General features: G+C 41.6%; 4 protein-coding genes across 4 annotated transcripts; 1 reads left to right on the plus strand and 3 right to left on the minus strand.

Moving 5' to 3' along the window:
- Positions 1–306: 306 nt before the first annotated feature.
- nsdhl (NAD(P) dependent steroid dehydrogenase-like) lies at positions 307–4271 on the minus strand. The gene is made up of 8 exons (XM_035160600.2): positions 4186–4271; positions 3973–4093; positions 3707–3868; positions 2799–2945; positions 2590–2718; positions 2119–2261; positions 1172–1274; positions 307–1023 (listed from the first exon to the last, which is right to left on the minus strand). The coding sequence occupies exons 2-8, from the start codon at positions 3991–3993 to the stop codon at positions 691–693; spliced, it is 1038 nt and encodes a 345-aa protein (XP_035016491.1). The 5' UTR covers positions 3994–4093; positions 4186–4271; the 3' UTR covers positions 307–690.
- Positions 4272–6322: 2051 nt separating this feature from the next.
- On the plus strand, positions 6323–9312 carry cetn2 (centrin, EF-hand protein, 2). The gene is made up of 5 exons (XM_035160568.2): positions 6323–6638; positions 6854–7018; positions 7111–7239; positions 7891–8028; positions 8480–9312. The coding sequence occupies exons 1-5, from the start codon at positions 6636–6638 to the stop codon at positions 8567–8569; spliced, it is 525 nt and encodes a 174-aa protein (XP_035016459.1). The 5' UTR covers positions 6323–6635; the 3' UTR covers positions 8570–9312.
- An 816-nt stretch (positions 9313–10128) lies between these two features.
- Positions 10129–11821, minus strand: LOC118112682 (adenosine receptor A2b-like). Its single transcript, XM_035162187.2, has 3 exons — positions 11606–11821; positions 11401–11502; positions 10129–10728 (listed from the first exon to the last, which is right to left on the minus strand). Exons 1-3 carry the CDS (start codon positions 11819–11821, stop codon positions 10129–10131), a joined length of 918 nt encoding a protein of 305 aa, XP_035018078.1.
- A 1227-nt stretch (positions 11822–13048) lies between these two features.
- gcna (germ cell nuclear acidic peptidase) lies at positions 13049–17542 on the minus strand. Its single transcript, XM_035160605.2, has 13 exons — positions 17421–17542; positions 16997–17094; positions 16202–16394; positions 16038–16110; positions 15893–15942; positions 15688–15754; positions 15520–15590; positions 15018–15437; positions 14568–14739; positions 14326–14470; positions 14054–14189; positions 13724–13928; positions 13049–13639 (listed from the first exon to the last, which is right to left on the minus strand). Exons 2-13 carry the CDS (start codon positions 17084–17086, stop codon positions 13408–13410), a joined length of 1854 nt encoding a protein of 617 aa, XP_035016496.1. The 5' UTR covers positions 17087–17094; positions 17421–17542; the 3' UTR covers positions 13049–13407.
- Positions 17543–18129: the final 587 nt, after the last annotated feature.

Below are 18129 nucleotides of genomic sequence, written 5' to 3' on the forward strand. Positions count from 1 at the left end.
AGGTTGGGGCTCAATCAAATTCTTCAACATAAAGCGCAGAAAACCATTTTTATATATGTATGGGACATTGTGTAGGGAGTGGGGGTAATTATCTTGTTGAAACCAGAAAGGGGGAATCACAAGCTGAAGCCACAAGTTGGAAACACACTATTTGACATAAGAATCCCTGTGTGCTGTGGGATTAAAGATTTTCTAAACTCAACCCGAGGTGTTAGATAACAACATTCCTGTCCACATACTTTTGGGGGCAGGACATGTGATGTGAAGATAGTCATTGTCGTAAAAAAATCATGTTCATGCCAGTTGTATGAGGAGAACAATCTTGTATTAAGGCAATTGGATTAATCAGCAGCATCTCAGTGTGTGTACAGCACACAGGTGAAACATGACATTTTTCCACAGTGTAAGATCACTTCAAGTTGACATAAACTGTTTACTAAGTGCTTTCAAACTTTTCTACAATCAGACTGTAACGTTAACCAGAACAAGGACCGTCTCTGCTGCCATCTGCTGGTGGAATTCACACATGACCATTAACACACAGTGTGGTTTGGATAAAAGAAAAAATGTCTCTTTTCTAATTTTGATTTGTCCATTCAGTGTGACCTGATCCTCTTATTCACATCGTGCGCATAACTACTGACATGCACAGCATCACATGTCTCTACAGTCTTCATCTCCATGGTAACGTCACGCCCCTTGTCTGAGGTGAGGGTAGCTCTGCACCGTGCGGGCGATCCCCTCCTTCAGACCCACCACGGGCTTGTAGCCCATGTCCTGCTTGGCTCGTTCACAGCTGTAGTAGTGGTGGGTTCCAGCCAGGGCCACCCTCATTGGAGTAAATGTGGGTTTTATGGACACTAGGGGGCGCAGGATGAGGGCCAGCAGCCAGAGGAGCAGGGCCAGTCCATACACGAGGGTGTAGGGGAGGTGGTAGCGAGGAGCGGCGTATCCCAGCCCCACCAGCACCTCAGACATGAAGTCCCAGAATCTCACCGGCTCGTCATTGGTGATGTGGTACGGCTGAAAGCGAAGGAGGAGATGAAAGACCCGATGTTTGATCTTACAAAGACAGCACAGACTTACATGGAAGATGGATCCCGAAGCCAAATCTCACCATTGACAGAATGTTTGAAATAAGATTTTGGCTTTAATCTTCACTTCCACTCACCTTTCCACAGATGGGGGAGTCGGCTCTCAGGCGCTCAGCAGCCAGGATGTGTCCATGCACCACGTTCTCCACAAAGGTGAAATCCACCAGATTAGTCCCATCACTGAGAGAAATGGAATAAAAGAGAAATACTAGTGAGGAATAATTTAGAAAACAAGAATCGACTGTCCCTCCGCACAATGGTACAAGCTATGGGCTGAATAACTAAATAGATAGAATAGAAAATAATTGTGTACTTTAGTCAGGGCAGAAATTTGTCTTTGCTTACATGTGCAAGAAGTGCTATAAAAGGTAAATTACAAACACAGCATGTCACATCCAAACAGACATCAAAGAAACGTTTACATAATGTAAACAGGGGAAGAGAGGATTCAAGTGAGTTTAGAGAAAGGTTTCAGAGATAGTGAAATGTCATGAAATTCATCACCACACACTGACTGATGTTAGAATAAATTAAACTGACTCCAGAAAGTCATTTTAGAGCCTGAACGATTAATGAGTTTTGCCAATGGAACTCCATCAGCGTTTATGTTTGCCAATATTTTCCAATATGAAAACTAGCATTTTACAGAATAAACAATGTGCATTTATGTTTACATTAAAATACATTCATTCAACTTCTATATATTTGGTTGTAATTGTCTTTTTCCTTTCTCTTTGTTGTTATTAATAATACAGTTTATGGTCAAACTGTAAAATATCAAGCCTCAATTGCATTTCTTTGCCATAATCATTAGATAATGACATATAAGGAATCAGTCAGTTTTTTAAATATACATTTACATCCGCATCAGAAAGGTTTTACTCCCCAATATCGCTATCAGCTGCCAAATATCCATATCAGTGAGGCTGCAAGTCACAAAGTGAATGCTGCAGAGTAGCTTGTCGTATTTCTATTGATAGAACAGCTGGAACGGCATCAACGCAGTGAGCTGATAGTGACTTACCCAATGATGAACTTCATCTTGCCCCTACGAGCCGTATCCACCAGGATCGGAACCAGCTGTGGGTCCCGAGGGCCGAAGATGCCGTGAGGCCGGATGGCGACGGTGAGGAAACCCTTCTCCTTGTCACAAGCTGCCAGGACCAACTACAACAAAGACAGAGTGTAAGAGTGAAGGTGATGAGGCAGATGACACAAATAACAAAAGGAAGCCGAGGAAAGATGCAACCACTACTAGTAATAATGTTGATATTATGTCGGTTAGGGATGCTGATAAAAAAATAAAAGACAAACAGTGAAATAAAAATGTATGCTTTTCTCAAAAGGAAGGAGAAAAATCACTACTTCATTCAATCAAAAATCACTTTTGTTCTCACATCATGAGGATCTAGAACTCACACTATCACCTGCTGGGGTCGGTCCAACCACAGTGATGACACCAGTCAAGTGAAAATTAAAAACACCCCCCTCCTACCTTCTCCTGCTCGATCTTGGTCTCGGTGTAGTAGTCGATGGGCTTCTTCGCGTATGGCAGGTCCTCTCCTCCGTTCTTAATGTCTGTCCCTTCAAACACCACACTGGCACTGCTGGTCAGGACCAATTTCTGCCCAAAGCAAACAAGTATAGAAGTTATTAAAACCCATTACAAACTAATGGAAGTCTCTGATCCCCTGGCTGCCTCACCTGTACTCCAGCCTCGGCACAGGCCTGAATGACGGTGCGTGTGCCCTGGATGTTGACCGTCTCAAACAGTGCACGGTTGTCACTGCCAGGGGCCGGAGACGCACAGTGGAAGACCATGGACACATCTCTCAGGGCCGGCGACAGAGCCTGCAGCAGCACAACCACACAGAAGAGTCATGGGTGCAGGTCAAAGTATTTAAAGTCTCATGTGCTCATTTGAAATTGTAATGCAGGTAGAAGAGTTATCTGAAGAGTATCAAAACAAGGAGGTTATGCTTCATGAGCCTGCGTTTGTCTGTTGGTTAGCAACATTACACAAAAACTGCAGGATGCATTACCACAGAACTCAGAGGAAGGATAAGGTAGGTTCAGGATAGAACCCGTTAAATGTTGGTGTACAAGGTATTAACAAATAAAGGTGTATTACTGTAATCCCGACATTGCACAGTATTAATCCATGGAGTAATGAGATATCTACGTACTGCAAATTAAGAAAACCCATGCAAACAGAAAAAACACGTGCAAATCTAAAAACAACGAATTCTGAACCGCAGCCAGGTTCATCACTTTTTCGGGGTCCCCTGGAAACATTTCCGCTGTCGCTGTCTTGAATTTGCAAAAACAACTGTTTACATTGTTGTTTTACGTGATACTATAACCTATCTGCACTCATCTGCTCCAGCATGGGGGGGGTTGGCCCTTTTTCAGGTTAGAGCAACGGCCCCTGAAAATGTCACATCACTAACTCTCTGAGGCCCCTTCTACTTGGGCTATGTGCCATTCTGGTTTGTGTTGCTACAGAATCAAGCTCAAGACATAAGACTTGGGTGCGTTTGATTCAGTGCGGAGTCAGGTGACTTGGATGTGTGGTGTCAGCGCGGTGCACACAGGGCAGGGCGGTGTGTTACCTGCGGGTCACACAGGTCTCCCAGGTGGAAGGTGACCCCGGGCAGCTCGTAGCTCTGGCGGATGTCGAACACGGACACGGTGTAGCCTCTGTCCAGCAGCTTCTCCACCAGGTGCCTGCCCAGGAACCCGGAGCCCCCGATCACCGCGCAGCGCTTGCTACCCTGCAGAGGCGGACGGGGCAGTAACATCACCAACACGTGACAGGGGGATAAACGGCATCTTGAAACCAGATGTCGGGAACATGATGTTCCCTCACGCTACTCACCGGTCGAACCCGTGTGGCCATGAGGAGCAGAGGTGATCAACAGGTGAGAGCAGGGATCGAACCACCGAGACTCTGAGGGGAGAAGCGTTTCCTCCTCCGCAGCTTGTAAGGAGAAGTTTTACTGAATATCCAACACACACAAATGAGTTTTAATAATGATTAATCACAATTGATATGAGTGTTAACTTGAAATGAGCTGCTGCTGTCACTCACCTGAAGTCCTGACAGAGAACAAGCGTCCCGCGTGCAGACCGAGCACCGTGTGTATCAGCTGAGTGAGAGCTGCTCTGTGATTGGTGGAGTCCACGCTCAGCACGAAGGGGACGTCCGCGAACAGCCAATCGCGTTCCGAATACGTCAAAGAACGCCACAATTTGAGCCAATCAGGGATCACAAGCTGATTCTAAACACTTCCCAGCTAAAAGACCACACCCCCTGAGTTACATTTAATATTGATGGTTTTTCCAGCAGCAGTTTGGTCTTCTCGTGTAAACTAGAGAACATAAACCTACAGTAATATAAGTATGATGGAGAATAACGTTTTGTTTATACTGTTTTCATTTCTATTCATCTGATCTTAATCGTTTGATTGCTTTTATTTCCTCTGTTTACCATTTTTTTTGTAAAAGCACTCTAACATTGTGAAGAAAAGTGCTATATAAATAAAGTTTATTATTATCATAATATCATTATAATGGAGGGATAAAAACACAACATTGTGAAAAGTAAAAGACAAGCAGTTGAAAATGGGTTTAAAAATAGTGTTCGAATATACACATACTGAATACATTGATAATAAGTACACAAGTTTATTTTACACTGTCAGAAATGTGATTATTGTGTTTGTTATGTAGTGTGTTGCACTAGAGGACATTATATTAAAACGTTTTAAATAATTTCAGGTGAAAATGTATAAACTAAAGAAAAAGTAGAGTTAATGGCAGAGAGGTTGCATTAGATTGTGTTGTCTTGTGGAGTTGTACCTAATAAAGTGACCACTGAATAGATATCACAGAACATGTATGAAGTGTGTCATGTGAAGTGTGAATGATGCAGACATACATAGGTGTATTTTTTTATTTTCTTATTTCTGTGTCATGCCAATGCATTAACCCATCCCTTCTTTTACAAGGCACCCCATACATCTTCCAGTGTTACATATAAAAACATATGTGAAAAACAAAAAGAAAAGACACACACACAAAAAGAATAAAATCTAAAGATATTCCAGATGAACCTACACCCACAGAACTATCATACATGAATACATTGAACGAGCTTTCTCATCTCCCAGCTCTTTCCAGATAACTGTCTAAATCATTAGATTCATACATTAGCGACCAACTCAGTCTTTGCAAATCATTATCTTACAAAACAGATCATTACACAGCTCACAACAAAAAGGACAGTGGAAAACAAGATGAAACCCATTTTGTTAAGGTAAGATAAGTACCACAATGTCAAGTGTCAAAACAGGCATAAGTAATACGTTACAAGCAATACGTAAGTGTAAGGAATATAAAAAATATGAAATATATAAAATATGAATGGAATTAAATTAATATATATATATATAGTGTAAAAGCAGGAAAAAATATGTGCAGTGTGAGAATAACGTCACTGAGACAGCACATCGGACAGATCCAATTTTCTTCTTTAGACAGATTATATACAACATAGTTTTGTGTACCATATGTGTTATCATGGTGAAAATACACCGTCTTGGTTTCATCCATCTATGTTTTGTTTTGGGCAAACACAAACTAAGGTTTACCTTTTCATTGTGAAACAATTGTGATTATACATGTATGTGTTTTCTTCAGAGGTGATAGTGACCCTCTTGGCAGCAAGGGCAACATTTGATGTGTATAAGAACTCTATTGTATAGTTTTTATATATTAGCTATTTATGATGATGATGATGATGATGATGATGATGATGATGATGATGATGATGATTAGTATTATTATAATTATTATTATTATAAAGCCTCTATTAACACAGTGTATGGATGAATTGTGTCCTTTTGACACTAGAGGGTGTATTGAGGCAATTTCAGAGTATGAGCATATGCAGCATTTATATAATACGATATATTTTGCGTATATATATGACAGAAACACTTCCCCACTATTCATATTCTGTTTAGCATTTTATATTTCTGTGGTAGATTTAATACCATTCTCTGCAGCTGTATTTTCTGATCGTGTCTTGAGCCCCGTGATTTCCAGCAGCCAATCATCTCTTTGCCCGACTGGTGCGTTTCATTTCCACTCCAGCTTGTGCCTGTGGACCCCGCCTGAGATCTTAAACTGTCACAATCCCACCCTGGGCTCTGTCCCCTGACACACAGGGTGAGTAAATCAAACACCCAGACTCGATCGGCAGCTGGTCCTCTGCATGCTACAGCTACAGACGTTCATCTTCTCTTTATTCTATCTGCTGCTCCTGATAAATAAGCAGCAGGTTGTTGTTTTTATTGTTTTGGCTTGTGTCCAGTGCAGTGACTGGATGAGTGTGAGCAGCTGATGTAAAACAGACACCGTCTCCTCATCTCCTCCTCCTCCCTAAATGACAGGGAGCCTTCATCGCCCAGAGGAAAACATTGATCGTTTCAAAGATTAGCAGTTTATTCTCTCAGCCAGTCAAATACAGAGACACTAATGGTGAGTGAACATATCTCATACTCTTATAATAACCTAATACTGTTGCCATAGGCTGTGGATGTTTAGATTATTCCTTATTCTGTTCTATAGGTTTTGAGTAATTGCTTTTTTTCTCTCCCAGAAACCTCTCTGATTGTGATGTCATCATAGACGTGGTGATTCCATATTTTCCTTTTTTTTTTTTTATTATACCTCCGCCCTTGTGTCCCCATCAGGCGACCGGTGCCAAGAGACCCTCCCTGCAGGGCCCAGTGCCCCCTCCTCGTAAGAAGACCACCCCTAAAGCAGAGCTGACCGAGGAGCAGAAGCAGGAGATCAGAGAGGCCTTCGAGCTGTTTGACACCGATGGGTCTGGATTCATTGATGTCAAAGAGCTCAAGGTGAGAAAATGAAGTCAAAAAGCTCAGACACTGAACATTCAACATGTGTCAGGGAGAGATCAAGGTGTACTTGTGTGTTCGTGTTCCTCCAGGTCGCGATGAGAGCTCTGGGGTTTGAGCCGAAGAAAGAGGAGATCAAGAAGATGATTGGTGAAGTGGATAAGGGAGGAACTGGGAGGGTCTCCTTTGTCGACTTCCTCAGTGTCATGACACAGAAAATGGTAACGTATCTATATTAGGTATTATAATTAATGTGCAATACAAATTTTATTCAATCAGTTCTTTGATATAAACCCTCAATGATCACTTCACGTTTTCAGCCCTATACTGACCAATAAAGCTGATAGATAGATAGATGGATAGATAGATAGATAGATAGATAGATAGATAGATAGATAGATAGATAGAAGGATAGATAGATAGATAGATAGATAGATAGATAGATAGATAGATAGATAGATAGATAGATAGATAGATAGATAGAGTGGTCATAGAGTTCATCATCACGACAAAGGTCACATTATTATTTCTTTTAGGTTAAAGACAGATTTTTGCCTCAGAGTTTAAGTCTGAACTCTTCTTTATGAGCAGAGAATAAACAAACACTTGGTAAACAGCAAAGCGTTGTACTAATCTGAGGTAGATCAATAATGTTTTATAGGACTGCATCAATATGTATTTACCTTTGTTTTATTGCTATTGATGAAAATTATGTTATGATAATTATTGATATTAATGCCCAGTCCTTTTCGACACACACAAACTCACACTTCTTATGCTGATGTTGTCATTCTATGTTGTTGTTTTTTTAACCACTACACGGCTGCAGAAGAGCAGCTCGTGGTAAAGCCGCTCTCCATCTTCCCTCTCAGGTAGAGAAAGACTCCAAGGAGGAGATCCTGAAAGCGTTCCGTCTGTTTGACGACGACGAGACCGGAAAGATCTCCTTCAAGAATCTGAAGCGAGTGGCCAAAGAGCTCGGAGAGAACCTGACGGATGAAGAGCTGCGGGTAAGAGCGTTTAATGAAAGCAGTCTTCACATGTACCACCACTCCTGCTCAATGAAAACAGACACAGGCACGTTTTTTTATTCAAGATATAATATGTAACGTGAACTGTTTCTATTGGTCACATCATTCATTGCTGCGTAACATAAATAAAACGTTAATGTCTGAGTCGCGCACATTTTCATCTGCAATGGCTGTAAAGACAAAAACTCCCAAGAACCTACGCTGCATCATGACATCATCAAACCAAGCCTTCTGTTACTGTTGGGTTTGACAGACTCCAAAGTTACAAATAGTGCCTTTAAAAGTCGTGACTGTAATTTTGTATAAAAACAACACATTTGCACGTAAATGCATCAAAATATCTTTATTTGTTTGCTCCATCCCACCATCATTCTTCTTCTTCGTCTTCGTCTTCTTCTCATTTTCGTCCTTATGTTTTGTGTTCGTGAAGGAGATGATCGATGAGGCTGACCGAGACGGGGACGGAGAAGTCAACCAGCAGGAGTTCCTGCGCATTATGAAGAAAACCTGCCTGTACTGAGGGAAGGAAGCGTGACGTCAGGATTGTTGATAGAGTGCAGAGGGGACGAGCGATGGTTTTACATGTAATGCTGCTCTTGCGCATATATATCTATAACTCTATCTCAAAATTCTCCTTCTTTTTATGTGGTGCCATACATTGTCACTTATAAAGGTTTATATGTCATGATCCACTGATACATCCTCCATTTACTCACATTGCATTTGCCAAAACCAGGAAGACGCTCTTTCTGTGAAATGCTGCAAATTTTTACGAAGAACACATTTAGTACGATAAAATGCTTGAAAGGTTATTCAAGGAATTCTTAGTGCCTGCCTCAACACCGTGATGACACAGAACCTTCCAGTGCTTTTATTGACAACACAAAGTGTGTGGAGTAAGATTCAACCATCTGTACGATGCTTGATGTTGCACTGGAGATTTGTAATATGAGATGTTGGGTCACTGCTGACGACTGGAGCGTGCTGTCTCACCTCAGTGCTACCTGTGGATTTGTGCCTGTGCCTCTTAAAGGGGGTGATCACAATCAGGGAAGCTGCCCAAACCTCTCTGACCTGCGCACCTTCCCCACAAGTCTCATTGTCTTTCAAAAAACGTGGTAGATTGTTGATGTGTTTTTCTTGTAGCATTGACTGTGTATCCTTCCGTTGCGTACATCTTGATGATCGTTTTGTATGATATAGAGTACGGTGCATATACAGCATATCAGTGTTTAATATACAAATTAAATATCTTGAAGCATTTTTTCCCGTCTTTTATATTATTACTGACGTTTTTATTGTTTTTTTTATTGAAAATCATTTAAATGATTGCATCTATGAAAGGTACCCCACCCAACCCACCTCCCAAACATCCTCGTTTATCCCCTTGAATTACAATGTAGAGCAATGATTATTTATCAAGGATTATATAATATATAGGACGGCATCAGTACAACACAAAAAACAAAAAAGAACATTCAAATGGAAGATTTAATAATTACATAATGATTGTGATAATAAAGAGGGATTTAGGGGGACTGTCTCACTTTAGCTCTTATAGAGACTATGAGGGTCCAAGTTTTCCTAAAAATTTGGAAGGAGCCTTTGAGTGTATATCTGATATTTTTCAAGTTCCAGAATAAAATGTTATTACTAATTGTATAATAGAGAATGAGAAATTTTGCAATCATCGAGTTGAAACATTATGACCACAAATCAGCTTTGCCTTTGCGAGTGTCGTGGGGTTAATCCTGTCCTTTATTTATTTTTGTTCTATTATCACCGTCCTTTACGTTTGCAGCGGTTATCAGTATTTGAACAGCTTGGGTTTTTATCTCAGTTTTTTTCCTCATCACAAAAGCTTGATGTCATTCTACTGGAGTTATAAAACACGTTGTTTGTCTTTGAAATGCAAAAGCAGCACAGGCAGATGCTGCGACCTTACAGCAGCATATTGATACCAGCTATTCAAACTGAGTAAATTCAAAGCGTGATGCAGTGAATGTGGAAAGATCCCCACTGCTCTCATTCAGGCGGTGCAGGTAAAAACTGTGAAGTCTTTGAAATCAGATTTTATGTCTAAGTTAAGTTGGGGACTTTGCTCATGTGTGCAGCCTGTCGTATCCGCTGCTGCAGCTCCCGTGAGCGATACCCGTAGACCAGAGGGATGAGCGACACCCCCAGGTTGTAGGTGATGGTTGCTGCTATATCCACAGCATCACTGTGCAGGTGTCCAGGGATCAGGGAGCTTTCCGTGATCACAGGAACTGAGAAGAGAAGAGTCTGAACAGCCTGGAGGGTCAGCGTCACCCACGCTCTCTTGGAGCAGAGCAGCCCGGCGTGCATGTCCCTGCAGAGCAGGCAGAAGCATCCCAGGATGGTCAGGGAGCAGAGAGGCAGCACCACGGCACTGCCCAAGGTGCAGTAGAGCAGCGCGGCTGACGTCTCTGACAGGCAGGGCATGAGGATGAGAGGGCGACAGCGCTGAAAGGAAAAATTCACCTGGATGGTGCTGAGGCTGATACCCAAAGCCACAGCGATGACCACAAACGATAAGGTCCATATGGCTGTAACAGCTGCTCGCTTCCTCCGAGTACAGATCAGCAATTCATAGCGCAGAGGCCACTTGACAGCGACAAATCGGTCCACAGCCATGGCCGTGCTCAGTAAGAAGTCCACCTGGGCAACAAGAAGAGACATTAAAGTTAGATGTAGCCCTCACTTTGTCCTGTCAGAGCAGACAGGCTGTTTACAGGGACCACAGCATTAATTTGACTAATACAAACACTACTAATACAATGTGGCCAAACTGTGGGGAGTTTAACCTAAACATGACCTATTATAGATGTTTAAAATGTCTTACTCTTATTCACTGGGAAGCCCTTTGGTCTTATTTTTCTTCTCTCCACAGTAGTGATTATTCATCATTTGATATTATTCTATTTAGAAATTCAGCAACTCCATTTTGGTGAAGCTGATCCCATAAGAACGAGCAAACGTGGAGCCTGTGCAATAACTGAAGGCAGACAGAACCAATCCGTGACCAAAACAGGGACGTGTCTGCTGTAATTTATCTGTATACGACTACAACTAATTATTATTTTCACAACTGATCTGATTATTCTTTTGGTAATAAACATATTATTTGATAGGTTGAAGAAAATAGTGACAAATGGAACATCAGTGTTTTTTTAAATCATCTAACCAACTGTCAAAACCAACCAAAGTTAAATTTGCAATGATAAAAAAAGAAAGAAAAACAGACTATCCTGAAGAACGAAATATATTGTGGGTTGTGAGTTTGAACAAAGGAAAATTAGATGCACAAGTGTAAATCAACACATTACAAACCAATGAGCAGGCCTGGATAGCAGCAGAGAAGATCAGACACTGGGTCACTGGCATCCCTTCTCTGGATCTCAGAAGAACCGCTTTGATCGTCCAGAGGAGCTGCTGGAATTTTAAAGATGGACAAAGAGCACACTCATCTCAGGACTAACAGGAGCTCTATAGACGCGCTTTCATTAAAAAGACAAACATAGCGGTTTAGACGTACTTGGAGGCTGTCGCACAGGAGGAGATGTGCGAGGAGCAGGAAGCGAGTGTGCCTGAGGAGGGACGGCGAGCGGGTGATGACCCAGGCCAAAGGAAGACTGAGCATGGTGTTCAAGCTGCAGCTCACACACATGATGACCATCTCAACCAGGTGGTAGATGCTGGATTCGATCTGTGTCTGATTCGCCAGGATTGACACATTGCAGGGGATGTCCATGACGGAGAGCTCACCGTGCTCCGCTCTTCTGACTGTCCTCAATTTATACAATTTTAAAAGAGCTAAACTCAATTTGACCTCACTGTAAACGGGAAGAAAGATGTAGTACACTCACCCTCATATCTGCTTCAAACACAACATGCTGCAGCATCACACCCGTTTCTTTCTCATCGCTGGTTCCATCTGCATCTTCCTGTTTTACGTCAGCGGTGCGGATTGTACATTTACAGTTTCATCATGTCGGAACCTGAGATGTAAAACCTCACCAAACGCAGACAGTCGTGTGTCAACAGCTAGTGTTTGTTGTCAGGATTGTGTTTGCTTATTCATACAAAAGAACTGCTTCCTACCTGTCAATATTTGCCTGATAGCAGACGAGGAGTCATCGGAAACAACTGTCCCCGTTTCACCCCCACACACACACTGACACATTTACCTTAAATATTACAAGAGGTCACCCTGGAAAACAAAAATAGATTTGTATTGTACTTAAAAGTTCAAACATTCTCTGTAACCCAATAGTTTATTTTAAGTGCTTAATTTCCCTTGCAAGGACCACGCCACAAAAATAGGTTGTTGAGAGGTTTGAAATATTGGATGTTGAGGAAAAAGGATTGGACGTTGAGAGAAGGGGGTCGAGGTGAAGATGTGTCTGATAGGCTGGTGTGACAGGATGCACTGGTGATTGGGCAGAGGGGAAAATCAAGGTGGGGTTAACGTCAGGCATCCCCCCCACCCCCGAGCTTATTGAGTCCCCCAGCCAGTACTCAGAACTAGACATTCAAGAATATGCATCAAACTGATTAAGAAGGGATAAGGGAAGAGAGGATGAAGGGATGTGGCTGGGGATGAGGTAGAAGGGTGAATGGTAGAAGGGAAGGGCAGGTGGAGAAATGCTAGACAAACGGAGCGTGATGGGTTGACGGGGTATTCGAGTCTTGACAGGTGATTAGAGGTGGGTGAGGTGTGGCCCTGCTCCTGAACCTTAGTTTACTAGTTAAGTAGATAAGTCAACCACTTCATGCGAGTATGAGTATGAGCGCTGTAAACTCTACTGACACTGTATTCATCTTACATTGTTTAACTTTTAACAGATTAATACTTTACAGTTTAGTTTAAAGAAAAAAATCAAATTTTTTAAGTATGAGGTAAAATTGTAATGGCATACAACGACCACATTGCTTATACATAGTGTAGATTTACCTACATAAAGATGTCAAGAGACCATTTAACGTACAATCAGAGCTGAAATTTATTTAAAGAGTCCATAACGGAAATGACAAACTGATCAAATATTAAAAACACAAAGGGATCAGACTGATCTCCAGAATATATAAGTCGTCATGATGTGACACGACCTCACAAACATTAACTGGCTCAGGTTCCTGAGTTCCATTTGCTCCAGTTAATAATCACATACAAAGAAAAACAAATATGACATGGAAAGTATAAAAATAGATTCACTATCAATAATCACAGCTGCTCACTATTGTAAAACTGGTTGACTGAGGTATTTGAGAATCTGAACAGGTTTCCTATGATGTGCAGCTCAATCCACAGCTTCATTTAAAGACAAATTCAGGATCTCAGCTTTGACTGAGTTTAGTCTTTGAGGCGAAGTCGGCGCTTAGCTTACGCATCACCTCTGCGTGGCTTTGTCCTGTTAGTTCCTGTCGCACAGTCCCATAATTCTCTTTGACAAAGTTGGCAAAAGGCGCAGGAGCGCGCGTCTTGAGGGGAGTCAGCAAGACAAGATTACCTGTGCAGAGGGCACACGCAAACCTCTGGGTGTCCAGTGACTTGGAATGACGCCCGATACTGTAAAGAATCAAATGTTAGGAATATTAAAAGTGGAAATTAAAACACAAGTCTGGGAAATGAAAGATTGATATCAACACTTACGTATTCTTGCAGCGGGTGCACTGGTATTGGAATTTGTACTTGATGTCGTAACTGTGGCAGCGAGTGACCATGGGCAGCTCGGGATGCGCCAATGTGGACTTGCGTGCGTAAAGCTTCCAGTAGCTTCCGTGCCCGTCCCTCACGCCATTAATCAGCCACGTCGCTGCGTGACACATCTCATGAATCAACGTGTCTCTAAGACGATCTGGGAGGCACGCACAATGAAATAAGACTGAAAGTTAGGATGTAGAGATTCACATATTTACAGTTAGGGAATATTAAACAGACGAGGTTTATTACTTCAGTCTATCTGGGTTATTAAAACATTACCTGCAGAATCACAGACTTTCTCGGACAGATCAATGCGAGCGTAGCGGCCCCCACCACCTCGCTCCTGCCCCGTGATACAGTAACCAGCCGTTTTCCGCAATTTCTTATTCCAGGTCACTGACATATCAACAGGGAGCTGGAAAAGTCATGTCAGGAAAAAGAAAATTACAACAGATGTAAACAAAGAACTTAAACAATGAAAAATACACATTTAAAATCAGATGATATTTCTAAAATTTATAAAAACAAAAGGGCAAATTGTCCGTCATCACCTTGCTGTCGAATACAGTGGTGTTGTACAGATGGTAGAGTTTCCTGGTGAGCTCCTCCTTGCTCTGTTTGAAGCCGCGGCCATAGCTGGAGCCAGGGTTTGACAGTGACTGCAGGAAGCAGCCTGGGGTTTTACACAAAGTTACCCTGGAAAGGAAAGAAAGACAAGCGTCAAACTGAGTGAGTGACACACAAATGTTGCTTCACATTTAAACACTGTAGATAAATATGTCAACATAAGTACCTGCTAATGGGGCCGTGTCTGGGCTCTGTCTGACTGACCATCGGCTTCAAGATGGTGGATTTCCCAGGTGCTTTCACGCGCAGAGGTGTTTCCCCCAATGATTTAGAGGCTGGTGTTGTTCGTGCCTTCACCGGAGGAACTAACATAGGAGGCTCCTTACGGTTCTCTAGATCTAAAAACAAAAAACACAAGATGTGAGCTTGGGAAGAGTGCAGAGTCAAGCATAAGAAATTAAAAAGAGTAGTTTTCTTCCCATTTTGAATACGTTAATAAAGTCAAACGTAACCAAACGAAGAATTTTTTTTTATTTGCGAGAATAAAAGACAAAATGTCAAGAATAAAAATGAAATTTCAAAATATAAGTGGAACGTTCTATCAAACTAATGTAAGAACTTATGACGGCCTCAATAAAAAATGTGTGGTATAGATGAAGGAAAATCAAACAGTTACCTTTGGCGTTCTTCGGGGAGCATAAAGTGCCAGTGAGTTTGTTTTTCTTTTTCAGTCTCTCCAGCAATGATGTGAACTCCTCCTCAGAACTCGCCGACTCAACCAGCGTCGAAGGTGCTGTAAACGTAAACTTAGGAGTGACCAGAGGTGTTGGAGTTTTGGGTGGACGAAAAGAAAAAGGAGATGAGACGGAGAGCAAAGGCAGTGATGGAGCGCTGTCGTCTTCATCGCGCAGCAGAGCATTATTCTTGTTGGCTTTCGCCGGGGGTTTAGGTTTTGAGTGACGAGTTCTCCACGTGCTTTTGACCAGGATATTATCATCATCGTCGTCACTGTCACTAACAAAGACAGGGGAGTCCCACTGAGACAGTGGTCTCCTCCGTGGAGGCTCGGCTGCTGGAGTGTTGCTTTTCTTCGGCACTGAAAAACATCACCATTACACACATTTAGCTCAGTTCTTTGAAACACAACATCCGAACTGAAAGCAATTCATATGACTTACCTTTCAAAGATATTTTTGTCTCAATAAAGTCATCGTCTGATGAACAGTATTCCACGATGAAGTTTTTGAGGCTTTAAAGAGAAAGACAGGTGAATCAGATAGTTAACGGTTTATTTCCCGGACAGAGACGCTGCTTTTAAGAGCAGAAACAAATAAGACACAACTCACCTGTCTTCACTTCCGCTCTCTGACACTTTCTCAGTCTTGGCGTTTGGTGTTTTCACTCGTTGTAAAACTGAAATATGCAAAAGGATGAACTGAGTGAAGCATGATCCACAGTATGAATGTGTTTTCCTCAACCGTCTTTCTGTTGCGCATTTGAGTCATTTATTGTCAACGGCTACAAATAATGACAACGAAAAAGAACACTTACACGTCTCAAAGCTGCCTTCATCGTCTGAGCTCACCACAAGAACATTTGAACTAAAAGGGAGCAAAGGTTTGGAAGTTAAACTCACAGATTAGAGGTAAAACTAAAACCAAAAACAAGACAGAGATTTAGACAGTTATTTTCTCACTTTTCTTTCTTTGCAGCGCTACAAGTTCTCTGTGCGGTCGGCTTCGCTTTCGGTGTAGCCCTTCCCACAAGAACTGAGGAACAAAAAGGCAAAATGAAGAAATTACCGTTTGTGTAAAGTGCGCCATACAATTTGAAGATATTTATGCAATTCAACTCACTCACACTGGTCAAAGTCGTCGTCACTGGACTCAATCAAAGACTTGTCTCTGTACTCGTTGCCTTTGGAGCACTGATTCTCCTTGTCTGACTCATCTTCACTTCCAGAGAGGCCAAGCAGGACGGGCGAAGCTGATGGATCTGCAGGTCGATGACTACTTGTGGCACCAAAACGAGTCTTGCCAATCGAGCTGATCAGCTAGAAACAATGCAGACAGACAGAGTACAGAGTTTCTGCAGGTTTCATAATAAGGTCATAATCAATGAAATTTTAGATCTATGTCAAGTATGAGTCCGACAAACACTTACACATCCCAATAATTAAATATAATGAAAGTAGCCTAGTAAATAATAACCCTTGAAATGCTGTGTTATCGAGATGGCAGGTATCCAAAGTGTTTACCAGTGTATTTACCAGTGTATTTACCAGTACCACGTTAGTCTTATTTGTACTTGTTGAGAGAGCACTACAACACACAAAGACATTATAAACTATGCTGCTAAAACATTATAATTTCCAATGGCTAAAGGTGAGACTCAAAATCAAACATTTACTCTGCTTATATTGATACATGAGGAAAAACACTAAATCCTCACATTAAATAAACAGGAACCAGAGATTTTGAATGATAGAAAACGAACAATATGAAAACTGCAGAAGAACAATTAACTAAATTGTGTTTGCATGTGAATTGTTCCTTCTCCCAGTAACCTAAGGATAAATGGTTTTCAACAAGTTATACAAATAGAAGAAATAAGTGTCACGTGTTCGTCCATAGGCTGCTGAGGAGCCCAACACACCTTCTTCTCTGCGGTGTCCAGTCCTCCCTTGTCCATCCAGCCCATCTTTCTGGCGACTCTCTCAAACAACTGGCGGTTGTCATCATTCATAGTTTCCTCTGTGACAACAGCAGCGTTCAGGTCATTTAACATTTAAAGTCCAGCACTGGAGTCAAACATGTGATGTGCACGCCACACAGTTAGGCTAGCTGCTGGTTCACGTGTCCACTTGACAAGCTCCGTTATTCAGCTGTAGCTACACAGAGAGGAAACAATCTAGAAACAAAGCTGCACGACAGAGCTAGCTGATGGTAGCTACTGGTAGCTACTGTTAGCTAAGTTAGCGTTAGCACCTCGCTACATTAACAGACTTTTAAAATAATGTTTCCCTTGCGAAGCATTTCATTTACTATCCTTAAATATGTTTGGTTTGAGATATAATTACCTCACGCGCTTCTGGTGTTAAAATGAGGTAGACAGACGTTACTCAGCCAAGGCAAATTTCAAATCTTGTGCTCCATTTTACCGGAAGTTGTCACGAGGAAATTTGACCAATCGGAGCGGCGTGCTTCCCCTGTGACGTCATGTGCGACGTGTGTTCGAGTTCATAAAAATAAAAAAAATCTGTTTAAGAAATGATTCATTACATGTTTTAAATCTGTGAGAATGTTTTATTATTTATTACCATGAACATTACAGAAATAGCTGTGTATATATAATTCTTAATTTTCATTATTTGTTCCTTCAAAATTAAAGTAATGCTCATATTTCCCTTTTCTAAAATTATATATCTTAATACAGTTTCTTTTATTCATCAAGCTTAGCACACCATTGTAAATACTTAACCTTAACATTAGGCTACTGTCTATTAAGTTGACCCAAAATCTTCCTCAGCAATAAAATGACCATCTCAATAAATACAAACAGCTTTACATAGAGTAGGGCTAGTTAAGATTTTATTCCGTTATATTTTTATTGTTTTGGTCTGTTTGTTATCTAGCAGGTTTGCACAATAACTACTGGAAGGATTACTATGAAACCTGGTGGTTTGAGGTCAGGGAAGAACTCATTACATTCTGCTTCAGATCTGGCTCAGGGGGCAGATCCAGGATTATTTCTTTAACATTGAGAGATGGGGTGTTTTTCAACATTTT

This window comes from Hippoglossus stenolepis, chromosome 7, assembly GCF_022539355.2.
Source record: "Hippoglossus stenolepis isolate QCI-W04-F060 chromosome 7, HSTE1.2, whole genome shotgun sequence".
Lineage (NCBI taxonomy): Eukaryota > Metazoa > Chordata > Actinopteri > Pleuronectiformes > Pleuronectidae > Hippoglossus > Hippoglossus stenolepis.